Raw genomic sequence first — 23,665 nt, 5'->3', positions numbered from 1 at the left:
AAATATTAAGGAGCTCTGTTAAGTCAGGTCAATGAAGAACATGAAGAACAATAAATAACATTTGTTGGGAAACAACTCTCAGGCCTGTGTGCAAAATACTGCATGTGACATCTTTTGCAGATGGGGCAGAACAAGACTGAGATCTGAAGCATGAAATACAGCACAATTTTCTGAAGGAAAATGTGCCACATCTAAACCTTTCTGTTGATTTGCTACAAATTTTGTCTTGTTCAGAATAAGCATCTACCTCATCAGCCAAAATTATGTCTTTTCCTGTATTATTCTTCCTTTTCCTTTATGTTGTACTAAGACTCTTTTCCAGTTATGATTAGAATTGGTAAAAGGATTCAGAATTTAACAAGAATGAAGGGTACATACAATTACACAGATCCTATTTCCTTAAGAGGTCAGGCTGAAAAAAAAAAACCCAACCCCAATCATTCACATTTATTCCATGGACTTACTCCTCAGAGTAAATATTGCTGCAGAAACAGAAAAACTCAGAATTCAGTAAAAAAAAATCTTAAAACCACACAAGCAATCATAATATTGAAGCCCATCCTGGAAACTGACAAAATTTTAAAGATCATATTATGTCCTTCCCTAACCCCTCTTTTTTAACTTTCCACCAAAAATGGTCATTACACAATATAAACATCACTTCTCTTTACTTTAACTGGTCACAGAAAGAATGGTGGATGAGGTAAAAACAAACACAACTTACTTCATCCTTAATGACTTTCATGAAAGGGAAAATTACTCTGACATTTGTAGCAATTCTTAGAAGCTGGTAGCACTGGTCCACAAATACTTGTTTGGATGGGTTAGATTTCAGCTGCAGTTTACTCCAAATGAAGATCAGGTCCCTATTAGGTAGAGAATAAAATATTGCAATTACATTGAGTTTAAGAGCTCTCTCACTAAGCACAATGCATTACTAAAGACAATTATTTGCATATTCTGTGATTAAAATCATATTTGATGGTGTAATACTGACCTAATTAACACCACGATGTGCACAACGGAAAATGCAACTTAATTACTTTGTTAAAGCATTCAGGGTATCTCCTATCACCAAGCAATTAAATATTCAACAAAACATTCATGTATTCAGCTCAGTTTCAGAGAAGTGCACAATAAAATCAGATGGAACAGCACCTAGCCCTCAACAACACAGGCAACAAACATCTGTGTGCTCTTGGGATTAAGTCACTTGCAGTACAGGGATGAAGAGTCCTTCAGGAGAAGAAGCTTTTGAATGTGAAAAGTGGAAGCAGCATAGGAAGCTCCTGATGTGGCAGGAAATAGTGATGTTCTCTAATTATTACAGCACAGTTTTCTGCCTAGAGCAGTTACACCAAAGTTTCAGGCTCTACAGCTATCCTGCATCTCCACAATCTGCAGTTAAACAACATTTCTGCCTGAGAAAAGGAAATGTAAGAACAGTTTAGTGCTGAACTCTGCTTCAGTGATGTGTTAGCCTATAAAATACAGCTAATTGAAGTTTACAGCATCAAAGTTCTCTGCACTTCAATTCAGAGACTGAGGAAGGCAACTGGGCTAACTTTTAGTCACAAGAAGATTTCTCAGCACTAAGATCTCACACAGGGGTGTGGACTCAGCAGAAATCCCACCACAGTGTTACAATGAAAGCAGGACACACTGACTTTCATTTTCTGAAGGAAGACACTTTTCTACTCCAGCAATCTCCTCCCTTGGAAAACAAACCTGGCTACTGACAAAATATTTGGCTGATTTCCAGAGTCAGACAAACCTTTTGAGGTTAAGCTTCTCTTAGTGAGCTCAGAGCCTGAAGGAAGGGAAGGACAGAACTGCCTATGACAAAACCAACTCCACTTCTAAGTCAGGACAGCTCTAGAATTCTGCTTGACATTGAGACCTTGATTGGTTTCTTTCATTCAGAACCCAAGAGAGCTAAAGCTGAAAGAAAGATCAAGCTTATGGGGTAAACTGAAAAGAGTCACCTATAAGCAGCTCTACACACTAAAAAATTGGTCTTTCTGCTTTTCTAAAGATAGAAACTGCTCACCTCTGCCTTTACCAGGCTGGAAACCTGAATTCTATATATCTGCAAACTTCATATGCACGTTTGAAATTAGTGTCCTCATGCACTAACACATTCTTAACAACTCAGTGGAAGTATCAACCTGAAGTACAGAAGTAAGAACTGAGTAGTTTTGCTGTTATATGTTACAGTTCAGAAATCCATCTCATTCTCTGCTTTGCCTCACACCATTTCAGAGCAAGCCATTTCAATACTAATCCCAGAGATCATGAGAAAAAATCAAATTATTCTTCAGAGATTAGTGGCTAAAGGGGCTTGCTGTGTGTTCAGACAAGTGCTAGGCTGGCACAAGGAAAGAACTGAAAAAGGAGAGCAGAAAACTGGAAAGAGAAGGAAGAGCTGCATGGCTGAAGAACAAGGTGTTACCCACCATCTACCTAGACCCTGACTTGAAACAGTATTTTAGTCTTTTAGTTTTATTTTTCTATGTCAATACAATGGCTTCTCCTTTTCAAGTCCATTTCTGATTTTGCTGGGACAATTTAAATTGCTATTGGAAGATCAAGAACTCAGCATCTCTTTACCAGAGGCAACCATGCATTTCAGCCTCTTAATTACCTACAAAATACCAAAACCACTGTGTGCCACATGAAATGATGGTTAAACCCTGCCTAACTTAGCTGGATCTAAACCCTTTGCTACACTTAACAAGTAGGGAACATGCTTTGCCAAAAGAGTGATCAAACCTGTGGTAAAAATTCTTTGACTTACTGCAGTAAGTCAAAGAATTTACTTAAATTCTTTGAATTTACTGCATAAGAATCACCTGGAAACAGCCAAAATAGCATTTAAAAATCTTCTGTCAGAGAAGGAAGGCCATTTATGCCTGCTCCATCAAAATACTGTGTGTCTTCCTGAAGAGACAACACTTTGATACAAAGTATTATAAATTGATTTCTTACCATTATTTCACACAAAAATATTTTAGTATGACCAAGCACAGCTTGCTTGATGATGTAATTTCATAAAAATAATTTGTTCATCTGAATCTAGAATTCATTCTTAACATCGGTGAAAATTTGAGTTTCGTGACCAAGCTCTTTAAAGTTCATCTTCCTCCAAGATGACAGCTAATGGTTTCAGCTTGAAGATTTCATTTAGGCTGTAGCAAATATCTGCTATTTAGAGCTTTCTAATAGTTTTGTTGTCTCATCTCTGCTTGTAATGTTAGCAGCTAGATCTCTGTTAGATCTGCAAGGCCCTCAGTTCCAGACAAGGGGAGATGATTTATACTGTGCTGGAGACACTAAAATTTTCCTTGGGGAAAAAATAAGACTCTGTAGGTTAATTTAACCTGTCTCCTACTTCTTAAAAAGATTGGACTACAGTATAGTCATGCCTTCACAAGCTTTGCTGCAGTTTCCATGAGCTATGGAGTATTACACAGAGTTCTTGTTGAGAACACAATTCTTAAGGCTCAGCATCTGTGAAGAATGAAACATCTGTTTGAGCTGCACAGACAGAAGTGCTCTGAACTCTCTTCCAAAGATCCTCAAGTTCTATATTCTGAATAAATTAAAGTACTGAGATGGCAAGATGATCTCCCTGAAAGCAAGGTATCAAACAGTACTCAAGCCTCTACTGGAATTTTATCTTTGACATCTGATTTGCCAGAACAAAAAAGAGATACATCTTGCTTTAAACAGGAATTTCAAAAATGGATGATGCAAAACTTAATCAGCTGGGCAAGAGCAAGGTCAACATGTTACTACAGCAAAAGGAGTTTTAATTACAGTATTGAAAATGCATTTCTTCAAAGACTGGCTCCTCCAAACAGAAAGCATTAATCCATGGAGGTTACACCTGTCATTTCCTAGTAAGTAACATGGAGAGGCAGCTTTTGGGCAGGAATCAGCAAAGATGGATTCAATTCCCACTGAGCTCACACAAACTCTACCTTTTGGGTTGAACTTCATCTTTCCTATGGGGACAGTCCTGTCCATCTTTTCCTGGACAGACTGGATGAAAAATGTCAGTAGCCATTGCCAATACATTGTACTGATGTCATTATCATAATCCCAATGTTTTGATTGAGCAATTACTACTCCTACAGCCCAGTAGTTAAGGAAAAATACTAATACCAAAGTAAACATTATCATATCTAACTTTCATTAGTTTCTCAAGACAACAAAGCTTTTTGATTTCCTGGAAGCTGGGAACACAGAAATCCAAGGTAGCTTCTGACCTCAGTATTAGTTAGATTGATAATTTGATCTCTATCAAATCCTTGGAAGGATGTTTTGCTTTAATTACAGAAACAAAGCACTTTTTACCAAGGAATGAAGATGTTCCTTTAGGTACAGAAATTATAGAGGCTCAACAAAAGGATTATAGTCCTTAGCCATCTTTCAGTCCTCAGAACGATTAAATTTGTTGACATTACTCTAGAACACACTTCTTAGCCCTAAAAACAAGTTCAGGTATCAAGATAATTGAATATGTGTGAAGACATCGTCAATGTTTTCTAGAGAACTCCATCTATGTGATACCTCTGTTCATGACATCCAAGTTTCCATAATTAACAGCACATTTCCAGCACCACACATTCTCTTTTTAGGCACACTGGTGACACACTACAGTTACAGAGCAATATATCTACATGGTTAAGCCTACAGACTGCATTTTGTCAATAATAAATGCTACATTTCTAGGTAAGGTATGTAAAGGTTCACTTTTCTGTTACTTGGAAATAGTACATAAAGAGTTATGAACTATTAGGCTACCCTGTATATGACTATGTGTAAAAGGGCAAACAGGCACAACAGAAGCACCAGAAACATTTAAAAATCATTTTTATCTGTTATTTCTAAGTTAGGTGAGTTTCATTTTGGCAATAAGGATGTATTTTATGGTCAGCTGCTTCCCCAGAAATAAAGTATTTACCATATACAATACATGTCCCCATTTTGGAGCTGTGGGACTAGGAAGGATTCACAAAGCTGTAAGGCTAAGGTAGTCTTCCCTTCTTTTTCAGTGTTGCAGATGATCTCAATTCCACTCTTGCAATCAGTCCTCAACAAGTGCTATACAATTAAAATAAAATTGATTTAGATCAATTTGCTGACATGAAATCAAAACCAATCAGACCTTGCTCTACTAAAAACTTCAGGAATTGCTATTAACACAATGTCTTTGGAATGCTATTAACAGGATGTCTTTGGAATGGCTTTTGTGTACATCTATAAGTAAAGATTGTGGAGGTATTTCTAGCTCTTTCATATTTCTTAGAGTAATGACCAGAATAATTGTCTGAGAAATTAAAATACAACACAAAAGCACTTTTTCTTGCCACTTTTGGGTGGCTTGTTCTTAAAACAAGGTTAAGAGAAGCACTGTCATCTACTAAGTGCTGTCAGTGAGCTCAAATCAAATCAGCTCAAGTGTCATTTTACATATTGGGGCATAATTAAAAAACTTTAACAAAACTATATAATGTATGATTAACATCAATTAGGCTCAAGTGCTTTTACTAAAATAATCAATAGTAAAATAGTCAATACACTGAAGTTACAAAATATTTATGGAGTATACCTACAAGAATACTTGACCAAAAAATTGCATTTAGGTCAACAAGATTTGTAGGCACTTCACATTCAACTTTTCCAAGCTTAAGCCAGCATTAACATATTGGGGCATAATTACAAAACTTTAACAAAACTATATAGTGTACGATTAACATCAATTAGGCTCAAGTGCTTTTACTAAAATAATCAATAGTAAAATAGTCAATACACTGAAGTTACAAAATATTTAGGGAGTATATCTACAAGAATACTTGACCAAAAAATTGCATTTAGGTCAACAAGATTTGTAGGCACTTCACATTCAACTTTTCCAAGTTTAAGCCAGCACTAAGTTGAGCAACACCACTGTGGCTGCCTGATTTTATGACACTTAGTTCCACAAAATCAGAGTTCCACATGCTCCTCTTGACAACTCGTACACAGCAAGTATAAAGCACCACTTAATTTTAAAAAAGAAATGTATACTGACAAACAATACCTCCTGGAATAGCTGATCTTCTAATGGTGACATATAAAGACAGGTGAAAAGAGCTTGATGGAAATACAGATCTTTACTGATATCTGGATGATTTATGCAAGATTTGATAAGAGCCATTGCCTCAGGGATGCGTTCACAGGCAATAAGGTATCTGGCACGGAGTTCAAAGAACAGTGGATTTTCAGAGCTTAAATATTTGTTAACTGCACAGAAAAGAAAGATTTAAAGGCAATTAGAATATGAAGTCCAAACAATAAATATATCTAAATGTAATGCTATGTTTAATAACAAATAATATTAAGAAAAAAATAAAGACTCTGCTAAAAAAGTCTATCAAATATTAAATTAAATACCATAAGAAATCTGTCCTGCTTGGAAACAAATTGTTATTTGTCTTAAACCAGTAATCTAATTCAGCATTTTGTTTCTAACAAGTTAATACAAGGTGCTGCAAAGGACTGATGAAATTTATATTACATAGAAGCAGATGTGAGCATTTTAAAGAAAGAAAATCCCCTTCTTTCTCAGCAGTGGAATATGTGTGACTGTCAGAAGCATAGGATTGACATCACCACCAAAGATATAATTATAAATACTTTTAAAAACCTCAAGATACTCATTATCCATTAAAATGTAAGACCTCAAAGGGGTGAAAAAAGTTCACTACAGTTCACATGCTATTGCCTTAAGAAGCTTTGAATGCCTTGATTTTGCTTGCTTGGAAAACATATCTTCCTCTGAAAGTGCTGCTGGGCACAATTCCTATCTAAATACCTTTAAATTCTGGCTTCTAATTTCTGGAAATCTGTTTTTCAGCTCTAAAAGATAATTTTAACACTAATATTTGACTGAAATAATTTTAAGTGAGCTACTGAAAATACTCATCAATGAAGTAACTGGAAATTCAGAAATACCTGGAAGACATGCTTTTCATTTTTATTATAGAAGATCATACAGATGATAGTATCTCTTTGGATTATAAGTTAAAATATCACTCAAGGCTACCATTGTAGTACTTTAATGTTTCATGTTTTAAAGAAAGAAAGAATGAGATTGTCAATTTAAAGTCAGTGAAGGCTGAAAGTTCATCCCTTAGAAGGAATCTGTATTAATTACAAGCAATCTAAAGTGATAATAAAGAAATGGTTACTAAAACCCACAAACAGAAAAAAGAATTTTTTTCCCCAAATGAAGAGATTACTTATACAACAACCTTTCAGATAAAGCTTTTTTTTTAAAGGATTGAAATAATTCCTTACACTCAAACCCAAGATTTCTCTAGCATCTTGATTTTTATGCAAGCTAGCAGTGTTCCATGCTAATGAACATTTAAGCAGTATAATTCAAGGTGTCAGGTTTGAATTTGATTTGCTAACAGATGCATTGTAAGAAAGAAACATCTTATTCCCATTACCCATTAGCACTTTTGAGAACAAACTAAGAAAACAAGAGGACTAAAAGGCAAGCCAGTGTCTAATGGGGGTGATGAACTGCAAGAAAAAGTCATTATATGGAAAAGTCCTTAGAGCCAAGTAAAGGCCTCTCCTTTACTGAATTAGCACCCTTAGGGTAATAAACTACATCTTCTGTTTTGCATGCAAGCATTACTGAAAAATAAGGCTGGAAATACTCAGCTCTGTCAAGTGCTAATGGTAAGGAAATGCTGCCCAACTAACAAGTGGCTGTAACATCCTTTTCTCTTAAAGGAAGGAGAACTGCACCCCACAGCACAGCTCACCCTGTTCTACCATTCCCATTTAATGTGGGGAACTCTCAGGTCCTCTCTGCCCCACAAAGGAGACTCTGACAGCCTCCTCTCCTAGGGAAGGGCATCTCCACACCCTACACCACTGCCAGCAGGAGCTCCCCAAGGATGGGGGTTCCTACAGCTCCTCTGATTTCAAAGTTTCACTGATGCTGCTGGCAGGGCAGTGCTCCCTCCCTGTCCTGGACTGTCCTATTTCCCCAGGGCAGCACACAGAGCTCTTCTAACCCCCCAAACCAAAGACAGGTGCCAGCTACAGCAGTGCTTGGCCAAGCCTGAGATACACTAAGAAACAACATGTATTCTTACCCAGGCAGTGATGCTTTGCTTTAGAGCAGCAGACATCAAGCAGCACCTCAGAAACTCATTAACTGCTCCCTCTGACCACACCTCTAATGTTCTTTTCTAGATGCTCACCTTATTCTCCCTAGTCCATTACAAGTTGATTGTTCCTATGTTTCAACCCCACTATTTTTCTTTCAACTCAATGACTGCTTTGTTTCCAGCAATCTCCAAAAAGATTGTGACATCTGAAAGTTTACTACAACTCCTGTAAAGACAGACGCAGAGAGGTTTGTCTTGGCCTGAGCTTCTCCATAGAGTTAAGTAATGCAGGACAGGATTATGTAGTTCACACAAACTCATTTTTGCAAGGAATGGCTGGTGATTCAGCAATAATAGGCAGTTTTTCCTCTTTAAATAACCCCTGAGGGAGCTACATGGCCAAGTTTCAAAATACACACTAAACCCTGCTAGCCTATAAAGCAGCACAGGATGTTTGCTTTGTGTAAGACTTCACAAGAGTCAAATTTTAGATGAAGAAAGAGGAAGAAAGAACAAGCTTTCAAAATATAAATTATCTAAAATAAAACATTTGTCAGCACAGATGAGATGTGTCAAGGGTGTGTGTGAGGATATCAAGGGAAAAGGAGAGAAAATCTCTCAGCAGAGGGAAAGGAGATGCAGCCTGAAATAAAAGGGAACAAAGTGCTCATCTAGTGACAACAGGTCTCATTCCTGCTCTGCCAAGTTAAAAACAAACTCCTCAAACTGTTACCCATCATAGAGAGGACTCACGATGACCAAGAGAATCATTACAGCAAAGGACTAAACTAATTCTTTGCTGGAGAGATGGAGATCAAGACCTAATTCCCCATCATAATCACTAAAACCATGCAATGCAGAACAAAACAAGGTTCATTTTGGTTTTCATTGTTTCTGTACTTATTTGACCAGAACTTTATGAGATATCTAATAAAAATCATGGGTAAATCTGTTGCTCAAGCAGTTGCTTCACAAAAGAGAACAACAAAGGCATAATGATGTTAATTTGCTATCAAAACCCTTGCTCTGGTTAGGGAGGCTGCTCACTGAGCTGTCCTGCCTTTACTGCTCTTCCTCTCTCTCAATGAACACACTGTCACAAACACAGTGATGGGTTTCTATCAGGCACTACACCATAATAACTAGAGAAAAGCTGGCATTTTCCATCACTATCAAACTAAAAACAACTTTTAAGAGGTCCCCTGAGGAACACTGTTGCTTGACATGTTAATAAATACTTTACTGTAGCTTGGGTACTTTTTCTCTTAGGAACTTTCATTAACATTCCAGTGATTTTGTTCCCATGCACTGCACCTTTCCCAGCTACAGGAATTACATATCCACAAACAGAAAGCAGCTGTGACATGTAGCCATGGGCATCGTTGGAAACAGAACCAAGGAAAGCCACAAGACCAAGTATTTACAAGTGAAGAGAAAAATTAAATGAGTCAGAGTGCCAGGAGACATAGACACATCAGATCCTCTCCAATCATGTTATTTCAGGAGTCTAACTGAAGTCAAGTTGCTCTTGATGCTTTGGGAGATTGGGAAATCCACCCTGTGAATTTTATAAACTATTCCATAGCTGCCTTTGTCTGACCAATCTGATCTCTACATTATAAAAGCAGACTTAAATTAGCAAAGAAATTCAGCTTTCTTTCAAACAAAAAAGAGACCAGCATATTTTACTACAGAAAAATAGTTAAAACACTGTGCAATGTCAGCTGATAACACCTGACCCCATATATTTTAAAAAAGCATAATTGAACACATTTTTCAGTACTCTAGAGAATTACTGTGATAAATGAAGTACCTAATTCCTGTGACACAGGCTTTGCTTTAAGAATTGCTTGTAATACTGGATCCTCCCATGGTCCACCATCCCGAATTATTCGAGTCACTAGTTCCAGGTTCAGATTCCTGTATTTGTTTAGAAGGTTCTGACATTCCTAAGTGTAAAAAGAGAAAAAAATTAGAAAGAATAAAAAGATGTTGTCTAAAACAGTTAGATTATCCCAAAGATACGAACCAAGAAACCTATGCATGGTTGAGTATTTCCTCAATCAGTAATTTGAGCTACAAAGTCTTTCAATGACCATACAGAAAGCCCTAAAGCAACAACTGATATTATCTACAAATAGCAATACAGAACTGCTGAAGGTCAAATTCATGGCTTCTACAGCCCTCAGAAAGAGCCTTCCACTTGTATAACAATGGAAACCAATTTGGGTTGGAGATATTACTGGCACACACTGAGACAAGCCTTCACCTCATGGCATCCTGCACAGACTTAGACATGTTGAGCTGGATTTGTGATTTCTGAGGGAAAAACTGAATTAATCCATGAGTCACCAGCCCTCAAGCAACCATTTTTCTCCAGATCTCTGCATAACAGGAATTGTGTTTGCCTGTAAGATCATGGAATGCTTTAGCCAGCCATTATTTTCACATGTCAAGTTCCCTCTCATCCCCATGCCTTATTTGCTGTAAAAGTGTCAACAACACCGTTAATCAACAGAAAACTTTAGTAATGAAAGAGTTATCTAATATTGAAACAAAAAATGCAGCAGAAGAATGGCTTCCACCCACATACAATTACCTGTTTTCACTGCCAGTTTGATTACACAACTGATGCAGAAACAGTGCTGGTACATTAATTTGAAGAAGCAGTAATAGACAGGTATCCACATAAAACCAGCAAAGTCTCAAACTGCAGTTCCATGAGCAGTATTAATAGAGACACAACCCAGGTTTTCATCCTTTCTTTCTCTACAAAGTTTCCTCTCATGGTGGTACAACCCTAAAAATCCATTCAGGTATAAAAAAACCCAAACAAACCAAATCCCACACTTACCTGGCAAAACAAGCTCTTAATCTGGGGTCATTTATCTTATGTAGTTGTACACAGATATAGAAAGCTCTTTCCCAATCCACAGATTGTTAGAACAATTTAAACCATCCATGTTTATGCTGACATGAAGACTTCATTGAGATGAAGCTTCAATTTCAAATTTACTGTTTACATGATATTTCACATCATTAACTGAATGACATTAAACTCTAAATAGATATAAACAAAGTTTCTTTCACTATAATGGCACATTTCCTCCAGGTCATACAGTCAAAAAAATGTCTTGACATCTACTAAAATAATATTAAAAGTTTATAAGAAAGTAGGCAACACTACCTGGATTGAACCTAAAATATCTTTCAAAGGATCTTCATAGAACTCATCCTTTCCAAAGAACAGCAGCAATTCAAAAAAACTCCTAAAAAACAGAAGTAGTGACAAGTCAAACTAAAAACATTGATTCAAAAAATGAAACTACTCAAGTCTCTTACTTTTAGCAGCACTCAAACCAAAATCAGGAATTCTGTGAATTCTAGACTTGTGCCATGTGGAGTCACTCAAAGGTTTCTAATAGACAACAATTCCTGTTTTCAGGCACTTACTACAAACACACTTTATTTCATTTCAGCCAGTCTTGCTGTAACTGAAGTCTCTCTATTAAGATGTTGGTTTAAAGGTATTAATTATTTTATCTTTTCAAAAAAAGCTTTTGAAGATTATTTAGAAAGGGACAGCTTTTGTGCAAACAAGCAAACAAAACTACGCTCACCTTCTGCGTGGCATTCAAATTCATACAACTTGAATTTTACCACCACCACCAAGTTTTTAAGCAGATCAGGTCTCTGTCCAGCAAGATGAACTCAGAAGTGTTACCCAAAAAAAGAGGTGGCAGAAATGGGTGAAGAAAGGACTAATACTTTCAACAGCTGCTTAGATTCACACTGATTTGTGACCTCCATGGTTTTATCATCTTAAAATACTGGTCTAGCCTTTTAGTTCCTTTAAATCCTGTTACAGAATCAGAGAGGTAGGTAAAACCCAACTTTCCAGATCTCCTTTCAATTCAGGTTTTTGTTTATAAAAACCTCCTTCCAGATAATGCAGTTGAGTGAATTCAATCAAAAACTTGGCAATCGTGGATCTGCATTGCAACTGTTACTGTTCTGCCTGAAGATTCTGAGAAACTTCATTTCTACTTGGAAAAAGTACCAGGCAGGCACTGCACTAATGAGCTGCAATTGCTGATTGAGAAAGTCAAGAGCAGCAGGCAAGAAGAGCAACTCTCAGAGGAACAGGCAGGACTTCAAAAAACATTTTGCAAATTAAAGGCATTTTTTTCTCCTCAGTAACATTTTCATTAGACATGGGCATTAAAATAAGTCTTAATACTCACAGAGAAAATTAAGTTTTCTATAGGAATAATGGAAAAGTACCAAAATTAGATTTCCAATAGATTATGCTGAAGTTTTGGTTTTTTTAACCAATGATTAACTATGCCAAAAACAGGCTTAGGGAAATAGATACAAACTTATTATGTTCAGTGACAGAGTTTCTCTCAAGGCTAAGTCTGTGAATCTCAATTCAAATATGCAATGAAAAAACAATCCCTACCCAAATAAGTACGTGGTTCTGACAAAAACATTAGCTCATTTCATGTTAAACAAAATTCTGCAGCATACTTGACTCTCAGGAAAGGTCAGCCATGAGTCACATCATGATCTGGCAAGCAACCAAACCGGAACTTAAATAATAAGACAAAACTAATTAGAGCAAGTGATGCATGCTTGCATTTAAATTTGTTTTGACTGATTTAAAAAAGAGGAAGATCTTGCAAAAAAAATCTGGAAATCAATAGTGAACAAGTGTAAACTATGACTTTCTGCTTTATCAATGCACTTGCTCACAGTCTAATAAAGGAAGCCATCAAAATATTTTTATTTCCTCATCACTGGTCTCCAGTTAAAATTACTACAGTCAGTTCCAACTTTGTTTATTTCAAAACCCTCTGCAGCACTGCATATCCACATTTTTATCCATGTAGATTGATCACATCACTGCTTTGGCATCAGAAGATTGCCTCAAAACACTACTGTGGCACCATTATAAAACCCCCTGATATTAATGCAGATGCTGCTTCATTTGATATGAATAGCAAGGTTATGAAGTATAGGAAATAAACCAGTTGCTCCTGTTAACAGTTTATTGTCTGGTTACCAAGGAAATCTTACTCAAGGATGACAATACAGTCAGGCAGAGTTTTGCTCTCCAAGAACTAAGACCTAATATACACTGAATTTTCAAAAGAGATTCAAGCAAGGTTGCCCAGGTAACTGCAGCTACCGAGCCCTGGGATCCCTTTATATCACATCACATGCAAAATGGGCCAGCCAGGCAGAAGAATAAATAATCTGATATCCTAGAATGGAAGCAAATCTCATGGAGCAAACCCAGTCTCAAAAATCTAAACTGACAAGGGTGACAGGAACTCAGTGACCAATTTACTTCTTGAATACCAGAATGTATTCATCCAAAAAATACCTGAATTTCCACCTTTTTACCTCCCAAGCTTTGTTGTTTAAATGCACATATAAACATGGTTTGAACTTTGTAGGTTTTTTCCTTAAAACTAGTGAAAAAAACCCACTGCAACAGATGTCACCATGTTTTGATGCAACTTTGAAAACTGTGGTCTTATGATGCCATAAATAGTCCTCTGTCAAACAGTTTCAACACACAAAACAGGAAATGTCCACACTGAAGCTTCATCAACATGTAAATACAGCATTTACTTTTTCCTTATGTACTTATTACCCTGACACTTCCAGTCTTCACGTGGGAAAATGACCAATGCATTAATTGAAATTAGAGCAAAATTTATGAAAAAACATCCTGTAGTTCTTGAAGCTGAATGCGACTTTGGGTCAGTTAACTGCATGACAAGTAATTCCCAGAAGCATTTTGAGGGCTCAAACATAAAAATCCGTACTATTTTGAAGTAACTGACTTTCTTCTGAAGAAATTTATCTTAAGAAGTACTTAGCTTATTACAACACTAGAAGTAAAAATTTGAGATAAATTATTTAAAATTATCTATTGGCAAAGGTTGGTTTTCAAATACTCCAAAATAAAGTTATGATGATTCCTTCTTTCTTAGATTATTCATTTTGCCAGTGTTTTTTATGGCAAAACACTTCATAACCAACTTGAATATTTAAAAAGGATACAAAAAAGATGAAAATACATTCTAATTAGCAATTTTTGGTTTTGTCTAGCTACACCACCTGGGGAGCTCTGAGGATCCGAAACCCTTTTGCTCTGCTATTGTAAAGGAAGGAATAACAAAAAAGCAGAAGTACTCACAAAGCAAGGCTACTCAGTACATACTGCACGTGCTCACACTCGGCCGGGAAGGACACGCAGGCGGACGTGAAGCAGCACAGCGCCGTCTGCAGCACCTGCAGCTGAGGCAGAGGCACCTGGCACCTCCCAGCATAGTCTTCAACAACCTAGGCAAAACCAGGGAAATACACATTGTTATCCAAGACGTTCTCCTTGCTCAGAAAGAAGAAGCAGTTGACACTATACCTGCTTTAGCTCCCCAACTTCTCCCTCAGGAGCAGAGTTTGTAACCTAAAAAATGTGACTTTTCTGGTTTATGACCTAAATCATGAAAGGAATATCACAAGAGACCTTCAGCTAGTCTTTTCAGAGGATAAGACAGGAAATACCTTCTTCTTAGGCCACAGTAGATATTGCACTCTGCATTTAAACACAAGTTTTTATTTTGCAAGGGGATGCAAATTAGAGTCTGTAACAACATCCAGACGTTCTAGTCTAAAAACTTTCCAAGAGGGGAAAGACTAACCTGCACTCTTCCAGCCTCTATGTCAGCAGAGTCACAAACATCCCAGTCCCTCTCCCTTATCTGATCAAATGAGTAAATTTGGCTTTATTTAGAACCAGGATGGACTTAAGGCAACAGCAGCTGAGATGGACCCATACTTGTATGCAGATTCTAAGTTTTCCAAACTTATTTTAGTAATTTGTTTGAAAAACTGTTAGAGTATTTATCTGCAAGTCTGCTAATTCTTCTTCAGTTGACCTAGGTATTTGCTGCATTAATCTTTCTCTTAAGAAGACTAAACATTTTTTAAGACAGTCCTGCCTCATAGATCTATTAAGAGTTCCCTGAAATAGTTTCAGCCAAGTCCCCTTCATAGAAAACCACAAAAGTCTTAGAAAAACAAAGCAGACCGAAACAAAAAACATCCTTTAGAAATGTGAGCCTCCAAAAGGTCAAGCAAAGGTGGAAGTAAAGCATCACTTCCCACTAGGATGTTTCACAACACTTGCACCTGATGCGCACGGTATAGATATGTTCATAAATTATTTCAAGCAATAAAACAACATTTTGTGTCCTACTGCACAGGCCTCACTGAACCTCCAGCACTCATCTGAACCCAATGTAAGCTCAGCTACATTGGAATTAATGGGCAGGGAGCAGCCTCTCCCCAAAAAGCCATCAGTCCCAGTCTGCACCAGCTCCTGTGCCACACAAATACCAGAGCCAGCAGAGAAAGGAACACAGCAGCAAAAGCACCTTGGCCTGGCAGCTGGTCTGCTACTCAAATGTACCAAAACACATTCACAGCAACAGTCCCCCCCATCCCAAACTGCTCAGGAAAAACAGCAATAGCAAACTTTTCCTGAAGGTACATAACCTGAAACCATGAATTCATCAGTCACAGCAGAAAAGAAATCTAACTGAGAATCTAATCAATTCTCAGAAGACTTGCAACAATCAGCAAAAGATGGAGGTGTGGGGAGTGTGTGGATAAAAACCTAAACTAAGTATAAAATAATAAATTCCAAACCACACTTCACACACAATCCATACAGAAGGAGGGGCAGGGAATGATGTATACTTCAATGTCTGTTTTGAAGTGATCTCATGGAATAACTTTTTCTGTGATAGAAAACAAACACTTTTTTGTACAAAATACTCAAGATGCCATGCTTTGAAAGAGGCCTGCAAACAGAACATAAGTAAAAGTTTATCAGCACATTTCCAACAGGCACACCAATATCAATACAATGAAGTCAACCAAATAAAAAAAGAACATAACAATGCCAAAGCACAGTGGCCTTGTTCAATACACAGGAGAGAAAACCAGAAGGGAAGCAACATTTTTTATGTGACTTCCTGCAGCAGGTGCTTTCAAAGTCTCTGTTAGGGTGCAATTTTTAATATCCTTGAAGCAACACCCTCCAGTCTGTCTGTACCTGCCATTGCTAATAACCATGAAGGGACTGGGCCTTTTTGTTTTCCCTCTCTCAGTCAGAGCAGATAAAGGCACTGAAAGGAGGCTGAAGCACCTTCCTGACACCAAACACGCTGCTTCCCCTCCTTTAATAGGTTTCAATAACTCAGAGGAAAATCCAAGACTCAGATGTGTCCCATTAAAAAAATCAAGACCAGACTCATCAAAAATTTCTGAGCACACAGCTAAGACAGCTAACCCCAAAAATAACAAGGTAGTAATTAAAAACCTGGACTATAGCAGTGAAACAATAGCTTTTCTTGGAATATTATGTTTTAACTGATGAATTATACACATATTTTAAGTGATTAAATATGCACATATAAAGTTATGTTATAACTGATGAATTATACACATTTTTAAAGTAATTAAATATGCACATATAAAGTTATTTGGCTGTATTTCAAAGACTTAAGAGAAACAGCATTGCAAATAATTAGATTTGCAAATACACAGGACACAAACCACAAATGTTTTATGCAGTGCTAGGCTGGAAGTTGCTACAGCTTTTCCTATTCCTCCACACAAGAAAAAAAAAGAAACTACAAATCCCACCAATTTTGAACTTCATCGTTACTAGGATTTCAAACAAAGTTACTCCCATAGCTTCTTGTGAGATTTAACAGTAAAGACACCACAGGATTAGACTCACAACAATTCTGTGAGTTTTTCTCTTTCTAGTTTTCAGACAGAAAGCTTCTTGGCAAATTCAATGGTTGTCATTCCTTATAATATACATATGTAAGGGTTGTCACATGAGGACAAACCCAAAAAGGGCAAGCTTAGAAAACCCAAAGTTTCCTGAAAATTAAAATGCGTAATTAAAGCAACACCCACCACAGTTGCCTGATCCGCAGAAATACCAGAGCAGCTCAGACACCAAAGTTCAGCTCTAGAACCTGGGTAATACTACATTTACTCTTCCTAGAAACATCACAAGAAATAATCACAGCTTTTTAACTGTCTTTTGAACCTGTTCAGTGGATGAAGAGCATTTTGTTTTGTTTCCAAATACAAACAAGCCAACCATGTCCTTACAAAGAAGGATTTTACTATCCAAAGATACTAAAAAAAGAGTAGGAAAAGCCTTATGATTTTAGGGCACTACGAAATATTGACATATAAAAGTTGAAAGTGGCTTTATACTAAAATATGTAAGCAATGGCTTTATTGCAATTCACATGCGAATATTACATAAGGAGTAACCAAACATAATCAGACTTCTGGCAAAAGAAAACACATCACCCAGCAACAGCATGACGCATCCATGAGACAAGTTTCTACCCTCAAAGCTAAATGCTTTCCCCCTACTCTTAATCACCAAAATCTCATCATCTCCTCAGCCTGCTTCAGGCAAGAACAATTCCCAAGACTGGCTACCATATGCCCACTACATTTAGCCAGCCAAAAAGTCATGTATGTTTATAGTCTGTCACTTGCACAACAGTGAAAACTATACATTAATTCTAGAAAAGCAGTTTGGGATGATTGGAGCACTGATTTATGGCTGAGAGATAAATATATTTACCGAAAAAATACAAATATTCCTCCTCGTCTTTTGATTAGCACCTCACCCCCCAAATGAAAGTAAACTAATGAAAGGAATTGTTTTGCTCACATATGAAAGGGAGAACTGCTAATCTTGTGAACACACAAATGCTCACATCCACATCACCGGTAACCAGTAAAATTAATTTATTAGTTGTGTCAGTGAAGAAGTACAATTACCTCTTTTCCTCATCTAAACAAAAGGACAGAACTTCTGGATTTCTGCATTAGCTCCTGCACCAAGTGTGCCTTCCCTAACTTGAACAAGCCCATGGAGCAAAGCTACTAGACAGAAGCATCACTCAATAGAGATCCTCCCATTAGGTATAAAAACCCGCAACTCCTTTCTAAGTTACAATCCTGATACATTTTTCCAAGGAAAAACAACGAGGTTATTGCCATGTAAAAGTTATACTTAATGAAAAGGCATTAAAACCTGGAGAAGTAGCAATACTTCCAAACCAAAAAGTTTGAAAGTGTCAAAGAGGAAAGTTTCAGAGAAGAAAAAAGCTGTTACAAAGATCAAGAAAAGCCTACAATGTGTTGCACCAATGTTCAAATGTTTCTTTTGGAAAAGAGTAACTCCTTAATCCTACTTGTAAAACAGGGAGATCGTTTCCTAGGGCAAAGCTGAGAGGACAGCAGGCACAAAAGCTGATGAGAAGCACCCTGAGCATGTGAATAAGAAAAGATTTTATGATGTTAATGACAAGAGCACTGAAGACTGGAAGCCCGGAGGAGTCAATCTTCAGATAAAGAGCTTGCAAATCAGCTGCTATTGTGAATTCTCAGGAACCGACTGAGGAGTGAAATGCACTTCAGCCACCAGAGGCCAGTTTTGCATGACAGACCCTTATCGGATTTGCCATCAAGTGTCAGAGGAAGGAGTGACACCACCCAACCCAGGCCAAGGACTCCCTTCTGCACACACAGATAAATCCTCAGCACAGCTGGAAGCCCACCTTGGCATCCAACCTGGCAGTCAACACCACGTGCCTTTGCCACGTCTGTTTCAAAAGGATTTCATTTTAAATATGAATTCACCTGAAACTCAAGCAGCACAATACTGAACTAGCAATAAGTAAGCTGAACACACTGGTTTCCACCAGTCCCAATGTAAAAAACACCATGACAGCATAAATTTTAAATTTAAATAATTTCAATCAGTTACATTACCCTTTGAAATTAAGTTACTGGAATGCATGCTAGGCCCGTTGCAAGCTTTCGTGTAACAAGCAGTATCAACATTCAAAACCACGAAAAAGTAAAATATTACTTACAACAGTGCTCTTAAAATTTGAGCCAATAACAAGGATAAAGCATATTTGTTCAGCCAGGTACAAAAACCCCAAAACATCAACACCACAAATTATAACAAGAGCAAATAAGTGGTGAAAAATTACAGATTGTGCCTTTTCAGAGAAATAAGCTTCAAGCATGTTGAAGAAATCACTTGTCACTGCTAGTATTCACGTGTAGCTGAGCCTTAAAATGGTGTATGTAGATCAAATATGGATTCCAAAGGTCCAAAATTTGATAAAATAAAAGTGACATAACCTAAAGGTTTGGGGAGGTTTTCTTTGCACTTGTTTTGTTTTTGACATAAAAACAACTTAACCACTGTTGATCTGAAGTCCAGAGTAAGAGACAAAAGCAAATGCTTTCAAATTTAGGCACAAAATGTGTGAAAAGATATTAACCCCAAAGTCAGAAGAACAAACACCTAAGGCTGTATATTTTTTTACTTCCTTCACCACAAAGCAAGACGAACAACAGTTGAGTCACACAACCCTCCCTGCCTTTTTTGGCCCGCTAAAATAAATCCAGGAAACACCATCTCCTCTGGTGCGTTACTATATTTTACTACTTAACTTTTTTATAAGCCCAAGAATTGTTTTTCCACCAATTAATGTAAGCAAAGGAGGTAATCTTTCTCTCAGGAGCAGGATCATGCTGGAAGGCTGTAAACTGATGCCACAGGAAGAACAGATCAAGGAGTGTTTACTCCTCACAGCATCACCTTGTTACTTGAGATGAACTCACCTGGTGATTATTGCAGTCAGTACCAACAACATAAAATAACCTCTAGTACAGTTCTGCAGCCCTGAGGACAGCTACAGAAATGCTGCAAGCAACTTGTAATATTTTGATAATAAAGTTCCGAGAAAATATCCCCAAAAATAAATGAATTTATTTTTCTAGTTAATAAAACTGTACCCGCTTCCAATGCAATGAAGGAAGCTACACCCATTTTCCAGCTCACCATTAAAGTTTGTTTTTAAGCCAATAAAATTGGAAATTAATTCTTCCAATTACAAAAGTCACCATCTATGCTGTTTTCACTGCCTTCACCATTTGTATTTCAGTCTCACAGGAACTTCCCAATGGCTCCAGTTCCTGAGAAACCTCCTGAAAGAATTTCAAATTCTGCATACAAGCACAAACTGAAACTTCCAAACGTTTAGGCTGAGGGAGTTTCTTCCAGGTACCACCTTTCAAATGTCTTTAACTTACAAAGTAGTTACAGATGTGTTGTTCTTTTGCCTGCCAAAGCTGGGAACAGCAGATTTGCTTTTCCCAACATCCAAGTGGGCCTGGAACGCCACAAATAAGATGAAAAGCCACATCAGCAAAGTGTAGAAAGTAACACAGAAACAGCTGGTGAGATGCATAAGCTGGGCACTTGACTCATCTTCCAACTGTCTTTTTTCCCTTCCAGCCATAGAAAGCTTCATTTCTGCTTTGCCCATGTCATCAATCTCAAATAGCATTCCAAAAAAACTGTTTTATTCCATTTTGCCTTGAAAGACTCAGGCTGTAACAACTCTCTATGACCACAAACACCTACAAGACACAGATCCCAAAACTACAAATGGGCTTCAAGATGCCACATTCCAATGGTACCTTGTATCACTAAATTACCCATAAATTTGGGTGATTACCCATAAATTTATGGAAAATGCTCTCATAATCCTGACACCTCATATTTTTTAACTGGCACTTAATCAATCCAAAACTCAAGTTGAGCTACAATGCTCCAGGCCTCAAGAGAACTGAATCTGTCTGTTTACAGCAGGTTTTTTACCTTTCTAACACCACTTAAGGATGAAAGATGTGTACAGCAATGCATTTCAAGCTCTAAGCCACTCTCTTAAAGATCAGTAGGACTTTCTGTGAGCATAAAACAGATCTACAGACTAAAAAAGGCTGTATTTACACCTTGCTTCATTTATCCTGTGGTTCTTACTGAAAGATGCTCAGACTTCATCAGCTTAACTACAAGCAATCTAAACAATATTATTTTCAGGTGACAGCAAGCTCCAGCACCATGTCTGAAGCACAGCCAAGTGTTTTGATAGGCTGTTATTCTGAAAATAACAATCTTTCTTTTGGAGAGTCCAAATTCACTGCACCATCACCAAGCAACTATTTCTACAACTGCTGTTCCACTTAGGAGACAAAACCAGGAGCACAGGAGGCAAACCAGGACCTTCAGAAGGGCCAAATGAGTAAGGAGACAAGCAAAACTGTGTTAGCAGTGCAAAGTGGAGTGAGGTGGGAAGGCTCAGTCTGCACAGCAGCCAAACACGTCCTTCAGAAGATCTGGATAAAAAAGTACAAACATATATTACATGTGTAATTACACAGTGCCAATCCCACGAGGAAAAATGAGCTCGTGTGGAGCACATACAACTTCATTTGTTGTCAATCCATGAATGTCACACAGCTACAGGCTTTTCACACCAGCACAACCCTTAGGATCTTGTGTTTGTGTAGTTAAATCAGCAGAAAACCCCATTACTAAAACACATGTTTAAACAAAACACTGATTACCTTGAGCACATGACTCCTGTTCACACCAGGCCAAATTTACACAAAACAAGCAAATAAAAAAAACCCAAAAACCCTGGGGACAAATTGTTAATATGTTAACTTACTCTCATCAGGATTATTTAAACTATGCATTGTTGAAAAGAAAGTTTAAGAGAAAAGGAGCAGAGCCTTTTACATACTCAGAACTTTGGCTGCTTTTCTGGAGAGTTCACCAACTCAAAGGAGGGGAGAAGGTTTGGCAATCTCCCTACACACACCAAAAAAAAAATCTGCAGAAGTCAACACAAGATATATAACATATAAAGCACTTGTGATAAAACTATTTCACAGGAAAATTCTTCCTCTGCTCTTCTCCTCTTCTGTTTCCTACTAATTCATACCTTCCTTGGGAATGGCATTAGCACATGCAGCTATCACCTTGTCTGCACTTCCTCAACACAATAAACTCAACATACAGTAAGCACAAAGAGAAAAATTTAAGATAAAACCCCCAGGGTTGAGCAAAAGTAAATGTCTTCCCAACCAGCCAACATAATCAAACATGGCTGTCATTCCTTACAGTTGTGGAAAATGCCAGACTTCCAAAAACATTTGCTTCTCCTTTTACTGGCTCGGCAGTTTTTGAGAGATCATGAAACAGAAGATAACATGAAGGGATCAACAGCCCCCAAAAGCAACCATGGGCTCAGTGAGCAGAATGCTGCTTACTGTAAGCACATAATTTTTGAGAGATCATGAAACAGAAGATAACATGAAGGGATCAACAGCCCCAAAAAGCAACCCATGGGCTTAGTGAGCAGAATGCTGGTTACTATAAGCACATATAACAGTAAATAATATTTCAAACAGGGTGTTTCACTGAACGACGAAACAGGAACAAAGTGACAACATGGCATCACGTTTCTGTAGATGGCAGAAGACAAACGCAGTGGGTGAGGCAAGTCAAAAAGTTGATAAAACGAAGCAGTTCTGTATAAAACAACCCCTGGGCTGTGCTGCGGGCAGCAGCAAGCGGCGTGGCTGGGACACACCGAAGGCACCCAGTGTTCCAGCCACACCTGCTGATGAGAGCAGCCAGGAGAAGCAACCTGTTGGCACTTCGCAGGGCACACCTTGCCAGGAGCACAGCAACCCCGGGCCCGCATGGAGAAAACGCTGCCTTTCAAAGGACAAAACCCCAAAAGCCATAAAACACGCCGGTCTGACCCGGCCGGCGGGACGAGAACTCTTCCCGAGGCCCCTCTCGCCGCTCCGGCGCGCACCGCGGCCAGCGGGGATCGCTCTGCCCGCAGCACCACGCGTGTCCCCGCGGCCGCCCCCGGTTCTCCCCGCCCGGGACCCGCCTCGCCTTCCCTCCCTTCCCCCCGGCAGCCTCCCTGCTCCCCGGGGCCGCGCCCCGCTCCTCGGCCCGGCGCCGTGAGGGCCCGGCCCGGCTCCCCCCGCCGCTGCCCCGGCGCTCACCTGGCAGAAGCGGCGGCAGTAGTACTGGCTGCGGAGCAGAGCGGGCAGCCCGGCCGGGAGCCCCGGCGCGGCCAGCGCCTCCAGCTCCTCGCTGAGCCGCTCCGACTCCTGGTCGCTCTCGTCTTCCGCCATGGCGGCCCCGCCGCCCCGCGCGTACCGAGCGCCCCCGCCCCGCCCCGCCGCGCCGGAAGAGCCGCCCCCGCCGCGCCGCCCGGCGTCCGGCCACGCCCCCGCCGCACCGCGCTCCCATTGGTCCGCCCGCCCTGCCCATCAACGCGCCCGTCGCATCTGGCTCCGCCCCGTCGCAGGAGCGCGCTGCGATTGGTGGAAAAGTCTCGTCGTTACTTCGATCCCGCCTTCCCACTGGCTGCTCGCGCCGTCTGTCACGCCCCCCTCCGCAGTCGCCTGCCCCGTGCCCCGTCCGCGGAGCGCCGCCGCCCGCGCTCTGATTGGCCGGCGCACGCCTCTATCAG

The 23,665-nt window shown here is 39.0% G+C and overlaps 1 protein-coding gene across 2 annotated transcripts; it reads right to left on the bottom strand.

Annotated features, from left to right (window-relative positions):
- Positions 1-224: 224 nt before the first annotated feature.
- ZNF654 (zinc finger protein 654) lies at positions 225-23,391 on the bottom strand. Of its 2 annotated transcripts, XM_039713241.1 has the most exons (7): positions 23,193-23,391; positions 14,389-14,534; positions 11,365-11,446; positions 9,991-10,126; positions 6,089-6,291; positions 4,970-5,109; positions 225-866 (listed from the first exon to the last, which is right to left on the bottom strand). In XM_039713241.1, the coding sequence occupies exons 1-7, from the start codon at positions 23,322-23,324 to the stop codon at positions 668-670; spliced, it is 1,038 nt and encodes a 345-aa protein (XP_039569175.1). In that variant the 5' UTR covers positions 23,325-23,391; the 3' UTR covers positions 225-667. The 2 variants fall into 2 exon arrangements, with proteins under 2 accessions (XP_039569175.1, XP_039569176.1); XM_039713242.1 differs by lacking the exons at positions 4,970-5,109; positions 6,089-6,291 and having other exon boundaries at positions 729-866.
- Between the last annotated feature and the right edge of the window lie 274 nt (positions 23,392-23,665).

This window comes from Passer montanus, unplaced genomic scaffold, assembly GCF_014805655.1.
Source record: "Passer montanus isolate IOZ18808 unplaced genomic scaffold, ASM1480565v1 scaffold28, whole genome shotgun sequence".
In the NCBI taxonomy this organism is placed as follows: Eukaryota; Metazoa; Chordata; class Aves; order Passeriformes; family Passeridae; genus Passer; species Passer montanus.
This window is presented reverse-complemented; position numbering and strand designations above follow the sequence as displayed.

Excerpts from the sequence above, each read along its gene's own strand:
- ZNF654 (XM_039713241.1), bottom strand. The coding sequence starts at position 23,324 with ATGGCGGAAGACGAGAGCGACCAGGAGTCGGAGCGGCTCAGCGAGGAG. Across the intron at positions 10,127-11,364 it reads ATATTTTAGGTTCAATCCAG|GAATGTCAGAACCTTCTAAA; the intron begins GTAGTGTTGCCT and ends TTTTACACTTAG. Across the intron at positions 6,292-9,990 it reads GCCTGTGTCACAGGAATTAG|TTAACAAATATTTAAGCTCT; the intron begins GTACTTCATTTA and ends TTTTCTGTGCAG.